This window comes from Terrapene carolina, unplaced genomic scaffold (genome assembly GCF_002925995.2).
Source record: "Terrapene carolina triunguis isolate 2854851 unplaced genomic scaffold, T_m_triunguis-2.0 Scaffold951, whole genome shotgun sequence".
In the NCBI taxonomy this organism is placed as follows: domain Eukaryota; kingdom Metazoa; phylum Chordata; order Testudines; family Emydidae; genus Terrapene; species Terrapene triunguis.
Window position 1 is genome coordinate 6515446 of NW_020665302.1, and position 17628 is coordinate 6533073.

At 39.7% G+C, this 17628-nt stretch overlaps 1 protein-coding gene across 1 annotated transcript in view; it reads left to right on the forward strand.

Annotated features, from left to right (window-relative positions):
• The window catches only part of FBXW8 (F-box and WD repeat domain containing 8), a 64166-nt gene that overhangs the window by 19121 nt on the left and 27417 nt on the right, over window positions 1–17628 (forward strand). The window contains exon 5 of the mRNA XM_024195575.1: window positions 9722–9879. Coding sequence (XP_024051343.1) covers window positions 9722–9879 — 158 coding nt within the window. The remainder of the gene's footprint in view (window positions 1–9721; window positions 9880–17628) is intronic.

The window sequence follows — 17628 nt, forward strand, 5'->3', positions numbered from 1 at the left end:
GCCTGACACCATGTGTCTGTGGAAATAGTACTTTCTTTGCCATTGCATTTACTGCTGTTGTACATATTTTTGAAAACTCTACAGACCACTCTTCCAACAACTGGGAAGTGAAGAGATGAGGCCTCTGATGTTTAAATTTCTTTGTGTTGGAGAAGGGGTTGTAGAAATGTTTTATCTTGTGAGGGTTACACATACTTGTGTGTGGAGAGTTAAAGACATTACTTCACGTTGCGTGGCACAAAGTTTAACCAGGAACGTGACGTATGGAGTCCCTGCATTACATGAAGCACAGGCTGGGTTAGTGTCCAAACGCCATCCAACATCCTGGAGTCGTTCTTTATTTTTAGTTATGAGCAACAAACATAAATCTTAGCCTGAGCTGGTTATTTCTAGGGTTTGTTCCCGCAGGACATCCTGTCTCACCTCCTAGCTTGTTTGTTGCATTAAAGACGCTCTCTTTTTATCCTATCTGCTCTGCTCTAATTTTTGGTTTTGCTGTAAGGTTCAATAGATGCCTCTCAGAATGCATATTGGTAGCTTGTTGCACCTGAACTGAAGGGGCAGATATGTTTGAAAACATAACAAAGATGTTTCTCCAAAATACTTAGTCATTACATTTGAATACACATTAACAAACAAAAGTTTTAAACTCACTAAAATCCCGCCTCCTTTTAATTGCTCAACTTTCACTCTCTATTCTTGTGATGTCACCATTTCAGTAATTCTTTTTCAGGTGGGGCAGGGTCTGAATGCAAAACTCCCCCCCCCCAAAAAACAAACGAACAAAAACATAAAGGAGACATTTAATAGACCAAAAAAACTTTCACGTCTTTAGGAACAGGAGTACTTGTGGCACCTTAGAGACTAACAAATTTATTAGAGCATAAGCTTTCGTGGGCTACAGCCCACTTCTTTGGATGCATATAGAATGGAACATATATTGAGGAGATATAAGGTGCCACAAGTACTCCTGTTCTTTTTGCGGATACAGACTAACACGGCTGCTACTCTGAAACCTTTCACGTCTTTGTCACTAATTATAAAGAAACAAAAATGGCCCAAGCTTAATATTGTTTCCTTTGCGGGTCACCTTTCAGAGGGTTGAAAACAAATGACATCACAAGTGCAGTTAGGATTACAAAACGTGTGAGGTAGTTCAGGTTACAGGTGTATTCACTTCACTGCCACCTAGTGAAAAAGAGCCTTTCAGGTGAAACTGGCAGGAGAAACCTGAGACTGGCTCTTTGTAGAAGCTCCCACTCACTCCATTTTGCCTGACCATTAAGCTGCTGCTTTACCCAAAGCTTTTATCAGATTCCAAGGAGAGCATGGCTGTTTTGAACAGCTGTGATGTCTAATATTCCCAAATCTGCAACAGTTTACTTCATTTTGTAAAGCACAATTTTCTCTTGGGGCTAGATTAGTTTGTCCTTGCTTTAAAATTATGTTTAATAAAAAGCAAATTCATATATTTCATTTTAAAGTTATAATAACCTTATACCTTCTGGGCTGTTACAAATATAGCCTTTTCAATTAGCACTTTCTCCTCTTACATCAGCAAGATATGCAAATTTTAACACTCTAGGTAAGAACACATTACTTCATGTCTTCTTAAACTAAGCTATCATGTCTCTCTTGTCCCCAACTGAAGTCTGAGCAATTATTGTATGTTTCTTACATTGTATTTTTGACCCCTTTTGAAACTATTATGCAGAAGTACCAACAGCCCCGCTTAGTTATACTGTGGCAGTGAGGTAAATACCAGCTATGGTTTCAGTGGCTGTGTGGCAGTCCAGGACTATTAATTAAATTGGTTGTCAGGGTACTTTCTTATTCATAGCAAGCAAAGATTATACTGCAGTAGAAAACTCACATGCTACAGAAGCCTACTACCTCATAAAAAAAAATCCTGTTTCTCCTTGGATTTAAAGGCGGAATTATAATCAAATTTTAGAATCAAATTTGCTGTAAAATATTTTTTTAAGGGCAGGTTGCTGGCTTTGAACAAGAAATGTCCTGGATGCTATTTAATACTTCTGTTTGTTCCAACTGCCTTGGAATAGGAGCTGCGTGCACTTAATAAATTGATTGAAAAGTTGTTTAATATCAATAGCTTTTGTAAATATTTCTGCATGCTCTTTTGAAATGCTATTTTGTTACATCCAGTACAGATTCTCAACAAAAGAACTCTGTGCCTTCTCCAACAGCATGTCATCGGGTGCTATTAGCCCCTGTTTTCTAGGGATTGGAGCAAAGTGATGCCCACAATTAATTTGCTGGGTACAAAGTCGCACACACTCTGACGCCAAAATGGTCCGCACTTGCCATTTGGCCATACACCGAGACATCTGTCTTGAATAATAAGCCACTCAAAATTAAGTGTGGGATGGAATTGTGGACATTAAAAATGAAAAAGATAATTCAACTTACTCTTTTACCAGTTGCAGGGTTTGCTCCATGTGCTGTTCACCTCCCATCCCCAAGTTTATCTAGCGTTCTTTTAAGTGATGGGACTTACACCATTCCCCTTTCTTGATATTCAGTTTAAATTTCCTTTTCTTATTTTCATCCTATTCTAGTTATACTCTCTTGTGCCTTCCTAAATAATTCCTCCCCTTCCCGGGTGTTTACATCCTTTAAATATCTGTAGACCATTTTTGCATCTCCTTCCTCTTAGTTATCATTTAGCCAAGCTGTTTGTCTCTCTGTCTCTCTCTCTCTCTCTCTCTCTGTACGTATGTATGTATATATGTAATAAACTATGTTTACAGTGGCAAAATTAGTATCCAAAAGTAACTGCTAGTAGAGAAAGCTGGAGCATAGGTAAGGATTGGGCATTGTTATCCCTCTGTCATCTAACCTTACTCTACGCAGGGTCAGAAGACACTGGTACACAGACCCAAGCTATGCCTAAGCTACAGCTTCCACTGTTTCTGATAGCAGTGAAGATTTCATGGTTTTAACTCTCTAAATATAGACAAGGCCATAGAATCTGTTTAATCACTCTGTGTGTGTGTGTGTGTGTGTGTGTTGCTTTTTGATGGACTCCTAACTTGTCATAATTTTGATGAGGTATTTGGAACTGAATATATAATCTGTCACCTTATTATGTGGGCCTTGTGGAAGATAATTGTCTTTAGCAGATTGGGCAAGCACTTTAGTCTGTGTATGCCTAATTTATCTATCTGTAAAATGGGTATAACAGCACTGCCCTACATCGTGGGTCTTGAGGATAAATACATTAAAGACTACGAGGCAGTCATTTACTACAATATTGGTGCCATATAAATAGCTAAGAAGACATAGAGCAATTTAAATGAGCAAGGCTGGGGATTTTGTGGACTGGATTTGCATGTTTAACGGAGTCTTGTTCTCAAAAAGAAATCCCCCCCCCCCCCCCCAACCAAAACCACCCCCACAAAAAACCAAATGCTATGACAGAAGCCACAGAAGCTTCATTAACTTCACGAAGGACTGGTTTAATTACTGTTAGTAGAATAAAGATGAAAGATTTGAGATGTTCAGTGCAGCACGACAATACAAAGTGCTCATTATTATTTAACTTGCTTATCAACAGGCACCTGTTTAAACTCGGTGCTATCACTGTGGATCATTACTTGAGCAAAATTCCCACTGACTTCAGTAAGAGTTGTGACTTAATAAGGATTTCATAATCAGATCTTTTGAGTATTAACAGATGGTCACTGACTGCCTGAAACAAAGTTGTTGGGGTTTTTTTCTTTTGTTTTGTTTTGTTGGTCACCACAGGTATCTGGAAACAGAACAGACTTTGCCTTCTGGAAATTAAACCTAACTGTGAGGCAATTTTTCCTCCCTTTTTTCTTGCTACATATTCTTTAGAGGAATGATGAGAATAGTAAATTGATTTGTGAGCCTGCTTATCAGAGTTCTGTGGTGTTAAACCATTCAAGGGTAGCTGGTTGCTGTGGAATGATGTACTTGGGGTAGCTCAAATCGAGGATCTATACCAGTATCCTAGAGAAACAGAAAACAAGTGATGGCCTATATGACCTATTTGTTTGGAGTGAAAATCTGTCCTGCCAGCACTGAGAACATTAAGAAGGAAACAGTTTGCCTGCACTGTTGCCATGGACTGAATGAATAAATTCACTACTGTTTTGAAAATGCTTCTGGTAACAGTTTTTCTTTTGTGTATTTGTTAGCTTATGTATTAGTTGCAGTTGTACTTTGCACAAACACTAATTAGACAGCCATCAACACTGAGGGCCAAAGGCTTACTAACAATGCAACTGTGATAGCAGTGTCTTAATTGCTTGAAGGTAATTGTCATTAGGCAACCATAAAGACATCTGGGGCTCTGGAGAGAGATCAGTCTTCCTCCCCCTTCCCCAAATTTGTTCTGGCTCTTGCTATCCAATATAGTTAAGCTTTTTCAGATCTGATTTTGTTTTTGTCCAGTTTCCCAGTTTTTGCCCTTATGAAATTGTCTGCTTCTTCAGTACCACTTCATTAGAACGGTGTCCAACTCCCACACCTCCACTTCCTTCCACATGTGCTGCATTTCAGTGCCCACTGCTGAGTCAGCATGGAATACCAGCTGAAGCAGGCCACAGGTTTTTTTCCTAACCACCTGTCTTCCACTTTCACCACTATAAAAGAGAGAAAGGAAACTATTGCTTACCTTCTTGTAAATTTGCTGCCAGTAAAAAGCAGTTAAATTATTGTTCCCTTAAGTAAGCAGATGGGGGGGGGGGGTAACCCTTATTCGTATGGTGTGCATTCAACTTTGACTGTAACACTTTTTGTCTTGGGCTAGTAAGTTAGGCCGAGAGTTTTAAAGGTATTTAGACTTTGCTGCACTGATCGTCTCAATGCCTAACTGATTTAGGAGCCTAAATCCCATTTTCAAAAGAGATTAAATGGAATTTAAACTTCTGAGTGCTTGACTCTTTCGTGACAATGAGATTTAGGCTCCTTAATTAGTTAAGCATTACAGTGCTGATCACAGCAATTCCTAAATACCTTTAAAAATCTGAGCCTTAACTTCTCTGCCTCTGTTTCCCCATCTATAAAATATGGATGATAATCCTTATCTGCCTCAAAGGGGTGTTTCAAGGATTAATTAATGTTTTGTAAAGTATTTGGATGTAAAGAACATGTTAAATGGCACATGTTCACTGTTGGATGAAAAATAGGTTTAGTTAACACAAGCAAATCAAGCTAGGGTGGTTCTTATATGGTAACTTCCTTGGAGGTGTATTACAGACTGCTTTTCAGAATTATGTAATAGCAGTACCAAACATAATATCAGAATAAATATAGTTATGGAAGGTTATGTTCAGTATATTCTACAATAAGGAGTAGTAGTAGTAGGAGAAAGGCATTAACACATTCAAAGGGAGAAAAGATTGTTTTTTAGAGGTATTAAGTGATGAGGTAGGAAAGGGCTCTTCTGGTTAGCAGGAGTTTCAGAAGCAAAGGCTGTATCACCACCATTGGCAAAGTAGTGGGACACAGGAAGTGGGTGCTTGTTGAGTGCTAGGTGTGGCTGGGAATTAGCTAGAGGAAAGGTCCTTAGAAGTTTCAACAAGACCACAGAGAGTGAATAAAGTATTTGTGATCGGAGCTGGATCTTGAAGTGCATTGTGATGTTCAAGGATGGGGAGCAAATACAGAACGTTCTGCCACTCTTTAACATAGGATGCCTTGTAGAATAAACTATTTTCAATGGAGTAGGTGTTTAAATGTCTCTGTTTCATGGAACGTGAGTATGAATTTGCTACTGAATTCAACAAAACAGCAAGGGTAAAATAGAAAACAGGTGAATGATACCCATACCATAGAAAATAGCACCTATTTATTGCTCTATTAAAAATAAATTAGATTTTTTTCCTGGCATAAAGAAGTCCAGATGAGCTTTAATTGTCATCCGCGTTGGCAATCTCAGCAGAGAAGCCAACGTGTGAAAGGGCTTAAGTCTTTCTGTACCTAGTCTGTGTCTAAAGGACTTCATTTTGTGGTGCTCTCTGTTTAGCATAAATCATCAAGAAAATTTGCATGAGAACCCTAAAAATTATTGGGGGGGGGGGAAGAATCTTTAATAGATTAATTATAGCATTCCTATCATCTAGGAGCAGATTATTTACTGTGCAGTGTACTGTTCTGCTGAGCTAACCTATGGTAGGCGAAACTGCCACATGAACATGAAACTTTGCCTTGTGCAACAAATCCCTTGATGTAAAAATGAATTGCTTTAAGTAGAAAAGCTGCTTTTCTTTTCTTCTAATACTTGAACAATGTTTATGGAGCTAACATTGAGACTGTATTGTCCTTTAGAATAGCATTAAAGGAAAATTGTTTTAAAAACTCCTTTTCACACTGGAATCTCTGCAGTTTCACTGTTAAGGAATCCAACACCAATCAGCTATTTTTATTCTCTCGTATGTGGTAGCATGTTTTAAGTCCCAGAGTGCTTATCTTGCATGCTGTGTAGAGAAGTTAGGCATAGTGCTTATAGGAATATCAAATTCTGTTTTTTTTCCCTCCTCTGATTTTGCTTAAACCTTCAGCCTCCCACTCCAGTCTCCTGCACTTTCTTTTTACATTCACACATCTGAGTAAGTGCCAACAAGTATGCATTTGTGAGGGAGAGATGCTACTGTTTTTTCTTCTATTAAGCATGGAGGTAAATATTCTGCTGCTCCGTGCTGTCAGCTCTAGCAATATGTGGTATCTCTTAAAGCTCCAGCTCCTGGAGTAATGTGATTACAGGAGAATCATACCTTTCTTTTAAAAAATAAGATACGTTTTTAACCCTCATGTTTGGGAGGTGAGGGAGACTTTGAAACATGAATCCCTAGTGCTCAGACAATAGAAGAGAAATTAAAGACAATGCAGACTTCATTTCTTTTCAGATCTCATGATTTGGGAGTCCTGACTTATAATTTTTTAATGCTTGGGGCTGTGAATACTGGCTGCTGCCTGCTTCTCTCATGCAATGGATGAAGATTTACACACAACTCCAGTGCCTCTTTCTGAGGAGTTCGGATTCTGCTGCTGAAAGAAAAACACTGTAGCATCTGTCGTTTGCTGCTTCTGAGTGGGGAAATTCCATTAGCAGGAGTTTCTGTTAGGAGGCATAGGCCAATTATTCTGGGTGCCTTGATTTTTGGGTGCCCAACTAGAGGCCTGTTGTGCATGATTACATTCAGGGATGCTGAGCACCCACAACTCCAGTTCAAGACCATGAGAGCTGCAGATTCTCAGTACCTCTGAAAATCCAGCCCAAGGTGACTCGATTTGGACACTTAAGATCAGTGGACAATTTTGAAAGCTTTGGCCTTGGTGTCTTGGGCCATGGAGACAAGAGTCATTTTACCACCCCTCCACCTCCATTCATGGATTTGCTGTCTTCATATCTTCAAGGGGTATCTACTGGAGACATTCCCCTGCACACACAGTCTGTCTTGGTCATTTGGCTCCAAGTCTTCTGGCAGAAATGGGGGCAATGGCTCAAGGAGAGGGTGTGTGTAGGGGTGCTGCCAGTTTTTCTCTGGTGGTGGGAGAAAGCTGCTTGAGCCATGATCTTGGTGGAGACCATGTGGGAGAGGAAGAGAAGCATTTGCTTTCTGTTGATTTATATCCAATCACTTGAGTTGTGTGGAACTAGAACAATTTCCAGAAAAAGGAAAAGCCATCACTTGGTCAGTGCCATAGCCCCAAATGGTCTGTCTGATTAAGCTAGAACTTTCAAAAATATTTTATTCTGGGCGGGGACTCTTAATGTTACTTACAAATTAATAATAGTAGAAGAATATTTTTTACAATAGCACATAGCGGCTTAAATTGAGATGGGTGCCCCATTCTGCTTGGTGCTGTACAAACACATAATAAGTCATAGTTTCTGTCCTGAAGAGCTCATAATCTGTACAGACAGGGTGGGAGAAGGGAAACTATATTAACCCCATTTTGCACAGAGATTAAATGAGTTGCCCAAGTTCACGCAGTAAATCTGTGGCACAGCTGGGAATTTCCCAGATCTCACGAGTCTTAGGCCATGTCTACACTTACAAGCTTACAGTGGCACAGCTGTACTGTTGCAGCTGTGCTACTGTAAGAGCACTTGTGTAGCCGCGTTATGCCGACGGGAGAGCGCTCTCCCATCAACATAATCAAACCAGCTCAACAAGGGGTGGTAGCTATGTTGGCGGGAGACGCTTTCCCGCTGACATAGCACTGTGCACACAGGCACTTACGCTGGCAAAATTTATGTTGCTCGGTGTGTGTGTGTGTTTTTTTTTTTTCCCCCCCCACACACACCCCGGAGATACAAAAGATTTGCTGACATAAGTGCTAGTGTAGACATGTCCAGTGCCTTAACCACAAGACCATCTTTCCTCTCATTTATCAGTAGTAGTAGTATTTATGTTTCTTAATTATATAGCAGGAAAAGTGTGTCATGCACTTTATAAACAAGGAGAAGTCAAGTCCTCTGCCCTGAAGAGCTTTCAATCTAATGAAAAATTTTATTCTAAAAGAAACTCCTCTGCAAAAAATTAGGGTGGATGTCAAAATTGATGAGAAAGGGGATTGTCTTTTATTTGTAAAACACTATCTGCATCTAAAGAAACTTTTTAGAGCTTTCACTGTTGCAGTCCTACTGTGATTCCATATTAAACAGTAAAATGCACCATTCCTTTATTTTTTCCATTCCAGTTTGATACTGCTCTTTGACCAGTAGTAAGGGAGCTGGTGTGTGGGATAGTCCTCTTACATTCTTTCTGCAGACTGTTCCATTCTGCATACAGCATCCATTACTCTCTTCCTCCACGCCCCCAGTTTTATGGTTAGTGCCTTAGAACACACCCTATAAAGTCAGGTTCTGTGCCACTCTCAGTTTTGTGGCCTTAATGCATCTATTAGGTATGGCCGGTGTAATCTGAGAGGCCTGTTTGGTTTTTCTGTATTCTTAAATGGAGTAAAACTAGAGATTGTCACGTGTTTCAGCAAGAGAGCTTTCCGTGAGAAGGCAGCACTGCCTGGATTCTAAAGGCAGGACTTAATTGTATGAACAAATCAATTAGCCTTCAGGGACTTTACTTGGGCAACTTTGATGCATGGATGAGGCATTGGAAAGCTTGTGCCTACAAAAAGCATTAGTTTTCAGTGTCAGTCCTTTGTGTGTATAAAAATACTGCTGTTGATTAAAAATTTCTGTACATGGCCTTTGCAGTGAAGGCAGGACTTAAGGACAAAAGAGGGTTGATTCATAAGCTACAATACAGGTTTTGCCATTTATAGTGTGATATAATGAGCACCGATTCATTTGTTTTTTTCCCACTGTGCTCATCTCCCCTTACGCCCCTTCTAGAAAGTTAATGTTTGTTGTTGCTATATTTCTATAACTACAATGGGGATCACTTTAAATAGATTTATTTCTAGACTGTTTGAAAGTCGTAATGGACCTGATTCTGTATTGAACAGTGGTGTAAATTAGGAATAACTCTATTGAAATCAGTGGAATTATGCCAGCATAAAACCAGAGAAAGTGAGAGGAGGATCAGACTCAGTATCTAAGTTATCTTAGTGATGTTGCCATGCAGTGGACTTAAACAGAATGAGTCCCATTGCTGTGGGGTTTGGTTATAAAGCTCTTTTTGTTTCCTCTCTCCTACTCCCATCTCTCTTTCCCCAAATCTTTTCAAATATTTTTGGAATGAATAACATCCTGCTCTTCCAGATATACATCGGGAGATGTGAGGTTGTGGGACACCCGCACCTGGGACTACACGGCCCCCATCCTGGAACCAGTGCTTGGCTCTGCTGATCCTGGACCCCAGCCACATGTCTCCTTTGTGAGGATAAACAGCTCTCTGGCTGTAGCGGCTTATGAGGATGGTAAGTAACCACAACTCTCCTCCCTATTTTTTTTTTTTTTTTAACAAAAGCTTTACAAAAATGAAGCAGCTGTGCTCAGCTTTTTGTGTGCCTATAATCCTCTGTATACACACACGCTTGCACACACGCTTGCTTTTATGTGAAAAAGTTGGCCAATAACCATAAATGCATTAGGAGGCATTGGAACATAGCACCCATTAAAACTGATGTGTAATTCCTACTGGAACTGCTGCACAGGGTTTGAGTGCCAGGCGGAGATCCAACCAAGCCGTCTTAAGCAAATAAATTGTTTGCTGTAAAATATTCTTTCTGCAGCCTTGTTTTTCTTAGAGCACCCTGAAGCATGTTTATGGGAATATGGCTAAACTTTCAGTGCCTGGTTAATCAGAATTCTGCATCTTCACTCTTAATTCCCTGGATAGAATATACATAGGGTATATGTAAATAACATTTCCTTTACTGATACCGTAATTTTCACTGATGTTGGGTTACAATATGTGGCTAAGAAGGAAAGTTTCTTTTTGTAAGCAATACCAGTTGCTTATTTTATCATGTACACTTACTTGTAAAATAAAAAAAAAAATTGCCTAATAGTGTGTTTAATGGGAATATATAATTTTAACAATCTATTCCTGTTTAGGATATATCAGATGTGTGTGAGTGATATGGAGTTGAGGCAAAGAGTGACTAGACCAAAGACACATAGTGGCAGGTCATGAAAAAAAGAAGGCTCGGATAAGGTGGATTCAAGTAATTGGGATTCTGCTGTAGGAGTATTCCAAGCAAAGCTAACCACCATTGTATCCTCCATTCTCCATGTAACTTGTGACGTGATTTGACATCAAAAAGACCTATTCCTCTCATCTTGTCAGAACCAAAACCTGTTAAAGTTACAGAGCTCTGTGGTATTAGTGCTGATTTTGATGCACTGTAATGTCACCAGCTGGCAGATGGGAACAAAAACGAAGTATGACAGCCAAATCAAATCTATATATTTATTTTTAATTTTTTTTTAAGAACAAACAAGCAAAACCTCTGATAGAAACAAAGTATTTTGATTATAGTATTTGTTGCAGTGTGAACTCTGTCATTGTTTGTTGTCACCAGAAACTGTTAATGGAATATTTCCTCACAGCAGCCATTCTGTTGTGATTAACATCTATAAATTGAGCTTGGTCATTTAAGTCACTGGATATTATAGCATAAGGTGGTTTGATCTCTGGCTTTCTATCCAGTTTGTGCAAGCAGTGAAGAGAGCAGAGTTCTCTGGTTTTATATTAGTTTGTGTTTCAGTCTTTCCAGTGACTAAAAGTCTAATTATCTGCTTGTCTCATGGTCGTTGTGTTGAACTGAGTGTTACAATGAGAGAATAAGTAACTGTCATAAGTAAACCTGTATGTCTTAACTCTGCTGGGCATATTGCTTAACGGATTTTGTGACAGGTCAGTGATTATTCTGATTTGAGAGCCTCAGTCAAAATAGCTTAGTTTCCATATGCACTAGCATGTTTTATTGTATTGCAGTTGTTTACTAACATGAATGACATTTACAGTTTAGTGGAGAGAATTATTTTTTTATCTAAATGATAAAAACTTCCTGAATTAGTGTGTGCCTTTTGTTGTTGTTGTACTTTTCCAGCTTTTTCTTCCTTTCGTTTTGTACGTTTGACTAATATAGAGAAAACAAACACCATAGTGTTGGAGGTGGTGTTGTCAGGCAAAGAATCCATGGCTAGCACACTTCTTGAGATAACATCAGTTTCTCCCAGTTCAACAGAGCTCAAGCAGTGATGTCCCTGACATCTGATTGCATGGAAGAACTAACAGGCAGATTCTGCTCATTCAACATCTGCTGATAGCACTATGTATTAGTGACCTGGGGGGAGGAATAGCTCCGTGGTTTGAGCATTGGCCTGCTAAACCAAGGGTTGTGAGTTCAATCCTTGAGGGGGCCACTTAGGGATCTGGGGCAAAATCAGTACTTGGTCCTGTTAGTGAAGGCAGGGGGCTGGACTCAATGACCTTACAAGGTCCCGTCCAGTTCTATGAGATAGGTATATCTCCATATATATATTTTTTATTACAGTTCAGCAGTTGCTAATAGTTCCTAAGGCATAAGAAATATAGCAAGCAAAGGGTTCATCTTGTATGGAGGCTGTCAGTAATTTGTGCCTGCATGCTATGGTATACTCTGGCTGTGACTGCACTGAAGAAAAGTTGAATTGAGAGTCCTGGTGACTGCGCCCCTGGCGTATTCAATGGGAGTCAACCACAGAGGAACCAGATGCAAGGAAAGGTAGATGGAAAAACTGTACTGGGAGAAAATGTAAGTTCTATCCTCCACTCTCTGTGCCCAGTAGGCACACTATATGTACACCTGGGGCAATGAGATTTGGCAACTTGATCCACAGTTGTGGTTTTTGAATTCCAACCCACTGGCCTCGTATTTCTTCTTCCTTGTTTCCTATTGTCAGCATTGGCAGTCCTCCAATTTGATTTTACCGCTAATTGTGTTGCACGTTACCGTACTGAAATGAATCAAATCAAAATGCTTTTCCTGGAGCATTAGATAAAGCAGGCGAGGGTTCTGGGTAATGAGCAGATGCTGCTAATGCAGGGACAGTAGCGGCCTTGCCAGGACTCCATCTGCTCCATGCTTGCCTGACTTTGGCCGTAAGCCACAGCTTTTGGGGAACTGAAGTCTACTTAAACTGCCCCCTTTCCCCCAGATTCTCGTAGTTTGACTTGGAAACTTTCTATGGTGTAAAATGAGAACATCCTTTTTGTACCACCTTTAAGACATAAGCTGTCGTGTTTGTCTATGGGTATAGAAGGGAAATAATGTTGCCCCCATTTATGTTAATATTTTGAAACCTAATCAGCAGTAGCTAATAGTACTTGTCATAGGTTGGTATAGAACAAACGAAAGTGACTTCTGCGGTGACCAGAATGCACTTGCTTATACGCATGCTCTGTTATTAGGAATTGAGGCAGCGCTGCTTTTGAACTGAAAACCTGATATCTCAGTAGGCAAGATGGAGAGTGAGAGGCTCTCAGAGCCATTCCCTCCTCCACCAAGCACCCTGTATTTATAACATCAGAAATGGAGTGTTCTGGTGAACAGGTCTATGTGTAGCACACTTTTAAGTTCCCAAACATGCCACAAAATAGTTACAACACCAAATAGTGTAGCTTGCAGACGCTTTAAGGAAGAAGGGTGCCTGGGTAAATGTTGCTGTGAATTTACTGTACCTCTTCATTGGTAAAAGGTATGTAAATTGAACTTTGATTTTACACTTTACAAATAAGACACACGTTTTGATGATTTGAAATTAACTGAAATTTCAAGTTTTCTCTGCTGAACATCTGAAGCTAGTTGGCCAAGGTCACTTCTATTTTGCAGTTGCCAAGTAAAGGGGTAAATATAATTATAACCATTTTACAAATGGGAAAAAGGAGATAAGGAATAGTTTATTGACTCCAACGAGTCACAGAGCTGGGAACGGAATCCAAGTTTTCTTACTTCTAGTTCTATGCCTTATTCACTGAGCCATGATGAGAATCTTAACTTTCCAATTGTATTCAATGTTAATTTCTAGCCCTAGTAGTCTGGATGATATCTGATCTTGCTGTTTATCATTTCAGACTACGAGTGTTTTTTGGCAAAAGTCTAGGATTCAAGATAACAAGTTTGAGACTTCAGGCCAGTTCTATTTTTTAAAAAAAACCCATGTTTCATTAATGGTTTATTTCCCTATAATTTCAGGCAATATCATACTTGTAGATAGTATAGCTAGTATTCCAGATAATAACATGAGTTTTCAGTTTGTATTTTTTCCTGTTTTCCCCTACTGAAAATAAAATATAGTGTTTAAAAATGAGAAGTTTTACATTAAATTAACTTGGATCAGGATAGGAAAGGTGGGAGTTGGGCTCCTAAACAGAATAGATGAGAATTAACAGGAACAATTGCATTTAAAACCTCTCCCTCCAGCCTCCCCAAAAAAACCACCCTGTAAATCACATTGGCTCCGGCAGTCCCACATGGCTGAGTTGCTTTGAAGCTGAAGTGAGAGAATAAGATCCCCACCACCACAATGTCCAGGTTCCCTGTTCTAAAATGGAATCATATGGATGATTTTCTTGCTTTGATCCTTGCAGATAATGTACATTTAGACTGGTCTATGTCTCGGTCTACAAGGTTACCAGCAACCACTAGCTGCGCAGTATTGTCTTAATGAGGAAGAGCTGATTAAATGAACCCCCAGCATGGGTCATCAAGCAGTATTTCAACCCGGTATCATCAGATTTAATCACAGTCCATTTCCACTTAAACTAATATGTTAACTATTAGCTGGTAGCAGTAGTAGGCAGTTAGCCCCTATTTTGATTAGCTACTAACAAGGAGATGCAATACACACTGGTTTGGGCTTAGTTTACGCTACAAAGTTTTGCTGGCATGGCTATATCAGCTACGACTGTGAAAAAAATCACAGTCTCTAGCCAACATAGCTATGCCAGCAAAGCCCCTTGTGAAGATAAAACTGTGCCAACAACAGAGCGCTTTTGTAAGCTTCGCTAATGTCATTTGGGGAGGTGGTGTAGCTATGTCGGCAGAACTTCTATCAGCTTATGCTGCATCTCCACTAGGGGGCTCTGCCGGCATAGACAAGCCCACACTGGCAGATAGTTGCAATGTAACACTTAAAAATGTAGATAAGCATTTTGCATGTCTGCTTATGCAGGCCTACCATGTCATGAAATTAGAGCATTGATATCAAAACAGTTCAGATTAATATGGTGGTAAAGCATCGTACTTGGCACCAGAGACAACTATATGTGAAACTAAATATAAAACTAGTTGCGTGGGAAGCTTCCATTGCTAATGGGGAGCATCTCACTCAAATTCTTACTCAGGGAAAAACCTATGTAGTTGTCTGGTTCAATCAGGGCTGCATCATGTGAGGCCCTGTACAAACACAGAGTAAAAGACAGTCTGTGCCCCAAATAGCTTACAGTCTGAGGCATAATGCAGCAAGTGGATGTTAATACTAAGTGATCATCGGGAAGTGCAAGTGCAGTGATTGTAATATCACAAATCAACAGCTACGCTATCTTGCTCTTAACTGAGTACTCGCACCTAGACAATCCAACTGAACATCTGTCTCCTTAAGCCAAAAAGGAAAGTAAGTATGCAGTAGTTTCTCAGTCAGTCTGAGAATACTGAACTGTCACAGCTCCACTGGAGCAGAGTTAAGGTTGTGGTGTGACTCTGGCTTGCTGTGGAAGTGCCATTCTTACTCACAATTTTGTGTATTTCTAACATTTGATGGATTTTTATTTTTTAAACTGTAATGTTCTTGGAAGTTAATATGTGCTCAAACACTGCTATGTGCTTGCAACCTTAACTTCACCTTAGCAAAGCTTTTTGTGTGGGAATGAAATATTGGCCACTACTGGAGGCAGGAAGACAGACTGGGTAGATCAATGATCTCATCCAACCTGGCAAATCCTATGCTTTAATATTTTTTTAAAAAAATATTTCTTTACAATGTGTGTTATCTCAACAGAGATAATTTCAACTATAAAAATGGCTTTTCCCCATTTTGTCCCATCAAATACAATGTGAGTGAATAAAGCAAAGGCTGACTTGCCCATTAATTAATACATTTTCTGGTGCTTTAGAGTGGAAGGACCTGCGCTCCCATTTCTTTGCTTCATAGCAACGCCTGTTTAGAGCTTGTATAATCCATACCTGTTGGTGCCCCTGAGGGAAGTGTTTTTTAACTCTTCCCTGGAACCAAGCAAGCCCTATACATGTTTCTCAGACATCACACACACAGATGATATTCAATTCACTCATAATGAAAGAAAATACTAGTCCGCTCTTGCTCCCTATATTATTCTGCATTCATCCTCCAAACTGCTGCCTCTGTCATCTTCTGTTCTTGGCTTGACAGTTTAAAACAAACCTGGAATCCCGTATCTTCACAAAACCTTCATTCTCTGATCTTACCAATGGTGTCTGCATATCCCCTTGTGCTGGAACTGGTATTCTGTGCATTTTATTTTTCTGACTTGAAATGTAAGTGTCTTGGGGCAGGGACTTTGTCTTTTAAATATTTGGTAAAATGCTATGTACATTGATGATTAGTTACATGAGATTGTTTTTATACTATGTTTGTTTAATTGCAGCTCATAATCCGAGCTCCTTTTCCGGTTTTAATGGTTACCATGTGCCATACACATTTTAATGAAATGGTTTTTGCTTCTCAAACTCTGAGACCAAAACACTGAATCCCAGAATTCTCCATTTTATTCATGGGATAGAACAGGCTTCTGTGTGGTGGGCTTACTTCACGCTGTCTTGCAGAAACCCCCAAGTTTAAGGCAAAACATTTCTTTTATGGAGAGAGAAGCAATTCACTCTCTGTTTCTGTTTTATACTCTTCTCTGACCAGTATTTCAGTGCTCTTGTTTGTAGAGTGCTAAAAGTGGAGTAGGTTTTCAGCAGAAAAATATGAACACAGGACCCTGCCTAGATAAGTTTACAAATGAAACAGATTAGATCTAATTAAAGGTCTAATTTGGATACTCAGAAATATGTACCTCTTCCTTTCTTGAAAACTTAACTAAGCACAATATTGGTGTACTCAGTAGCTGATCTAAAGTGCCTGAGATCAGACTTCAGCCCAGTTGTGCCAGTTTGGAGATGTGGACCTGCTGTCCACTATAGAGTGAGGTAACCAAAAATCACAAAAGCCTTAAGTGTCTATGATGCACAAGCTACAGTCCCCAAAGCAAACAATAGTCTACACCATCCATTTAAACCTGTTAACTTGTTTTAAGAATGGGTGTGCATGTGGCATGTGCTAACATTCTATTCTTCAAAACCAGTTCAGCAGTTATTTACCTTTCAAGCAATTAACATAATTACCATTAGGCTAAGAAGTAATTTTGGAAAGTTCTGCTCTGAGCCCTTACGACTCCACCGGGACAGTTTTAGTTGGGACTTATTTTTTTAATGGAAGCCTAATTGCAGTTTTGGCTTTGGGCACACAAACAGAGGCTGCTAACTATTTAGGCAAATAGCAGATTAATTTAAATATGCATCCCTAATAAAACAAAAATGGTCTCCATTATGGTTCTCATTCCCATGACGAAGAATATAAATATTCTCCGGGAGTGCCATTAGACAGAGGCCTTAAGGATTGTCTGCATTATTTTATAGTGGTAGCACTTTCAAGATACCAAATAATCTTTACAAAAGCAAACATAAATCAATTTAAACTCATTTAGATACCATTTCCACTATGAGCAGTTTCATTACCACACTCTCGCTTTGCCCCCTTTGGGACGCAGGAGAGGCGTTTGCAAACTGGCATGGGTGCCTGTCCACAGCTGCTTGTCAAAGCTTTTATGTCTCCTTTTGAAGTAGTAGCCTCCATTAATCATTTCATCATTAATGGCCATGCTCAAGTGGAGGGAAGGCTTCTCCAGCTCTGATCCTGTCTGTCAGGCTGAAGAATTGCTGCTCCGTTTCAACGCAGGGGTAGCTTGGGAGTGAGCTCTAACTCACTTTGTGTGTTCAGCCCTGCTGATCTGTAGTACACTAATAACTCCAGTTTACTCTTGTAAATTGAAATCAAAGCGCTTGACTTTATGTACTTTACTTTTTAAGTGGAATTCTTTTGATTTATGCCACAAGCCAGTGCAATTGCCAACCTGTTACCCACTGATCTGTACCACT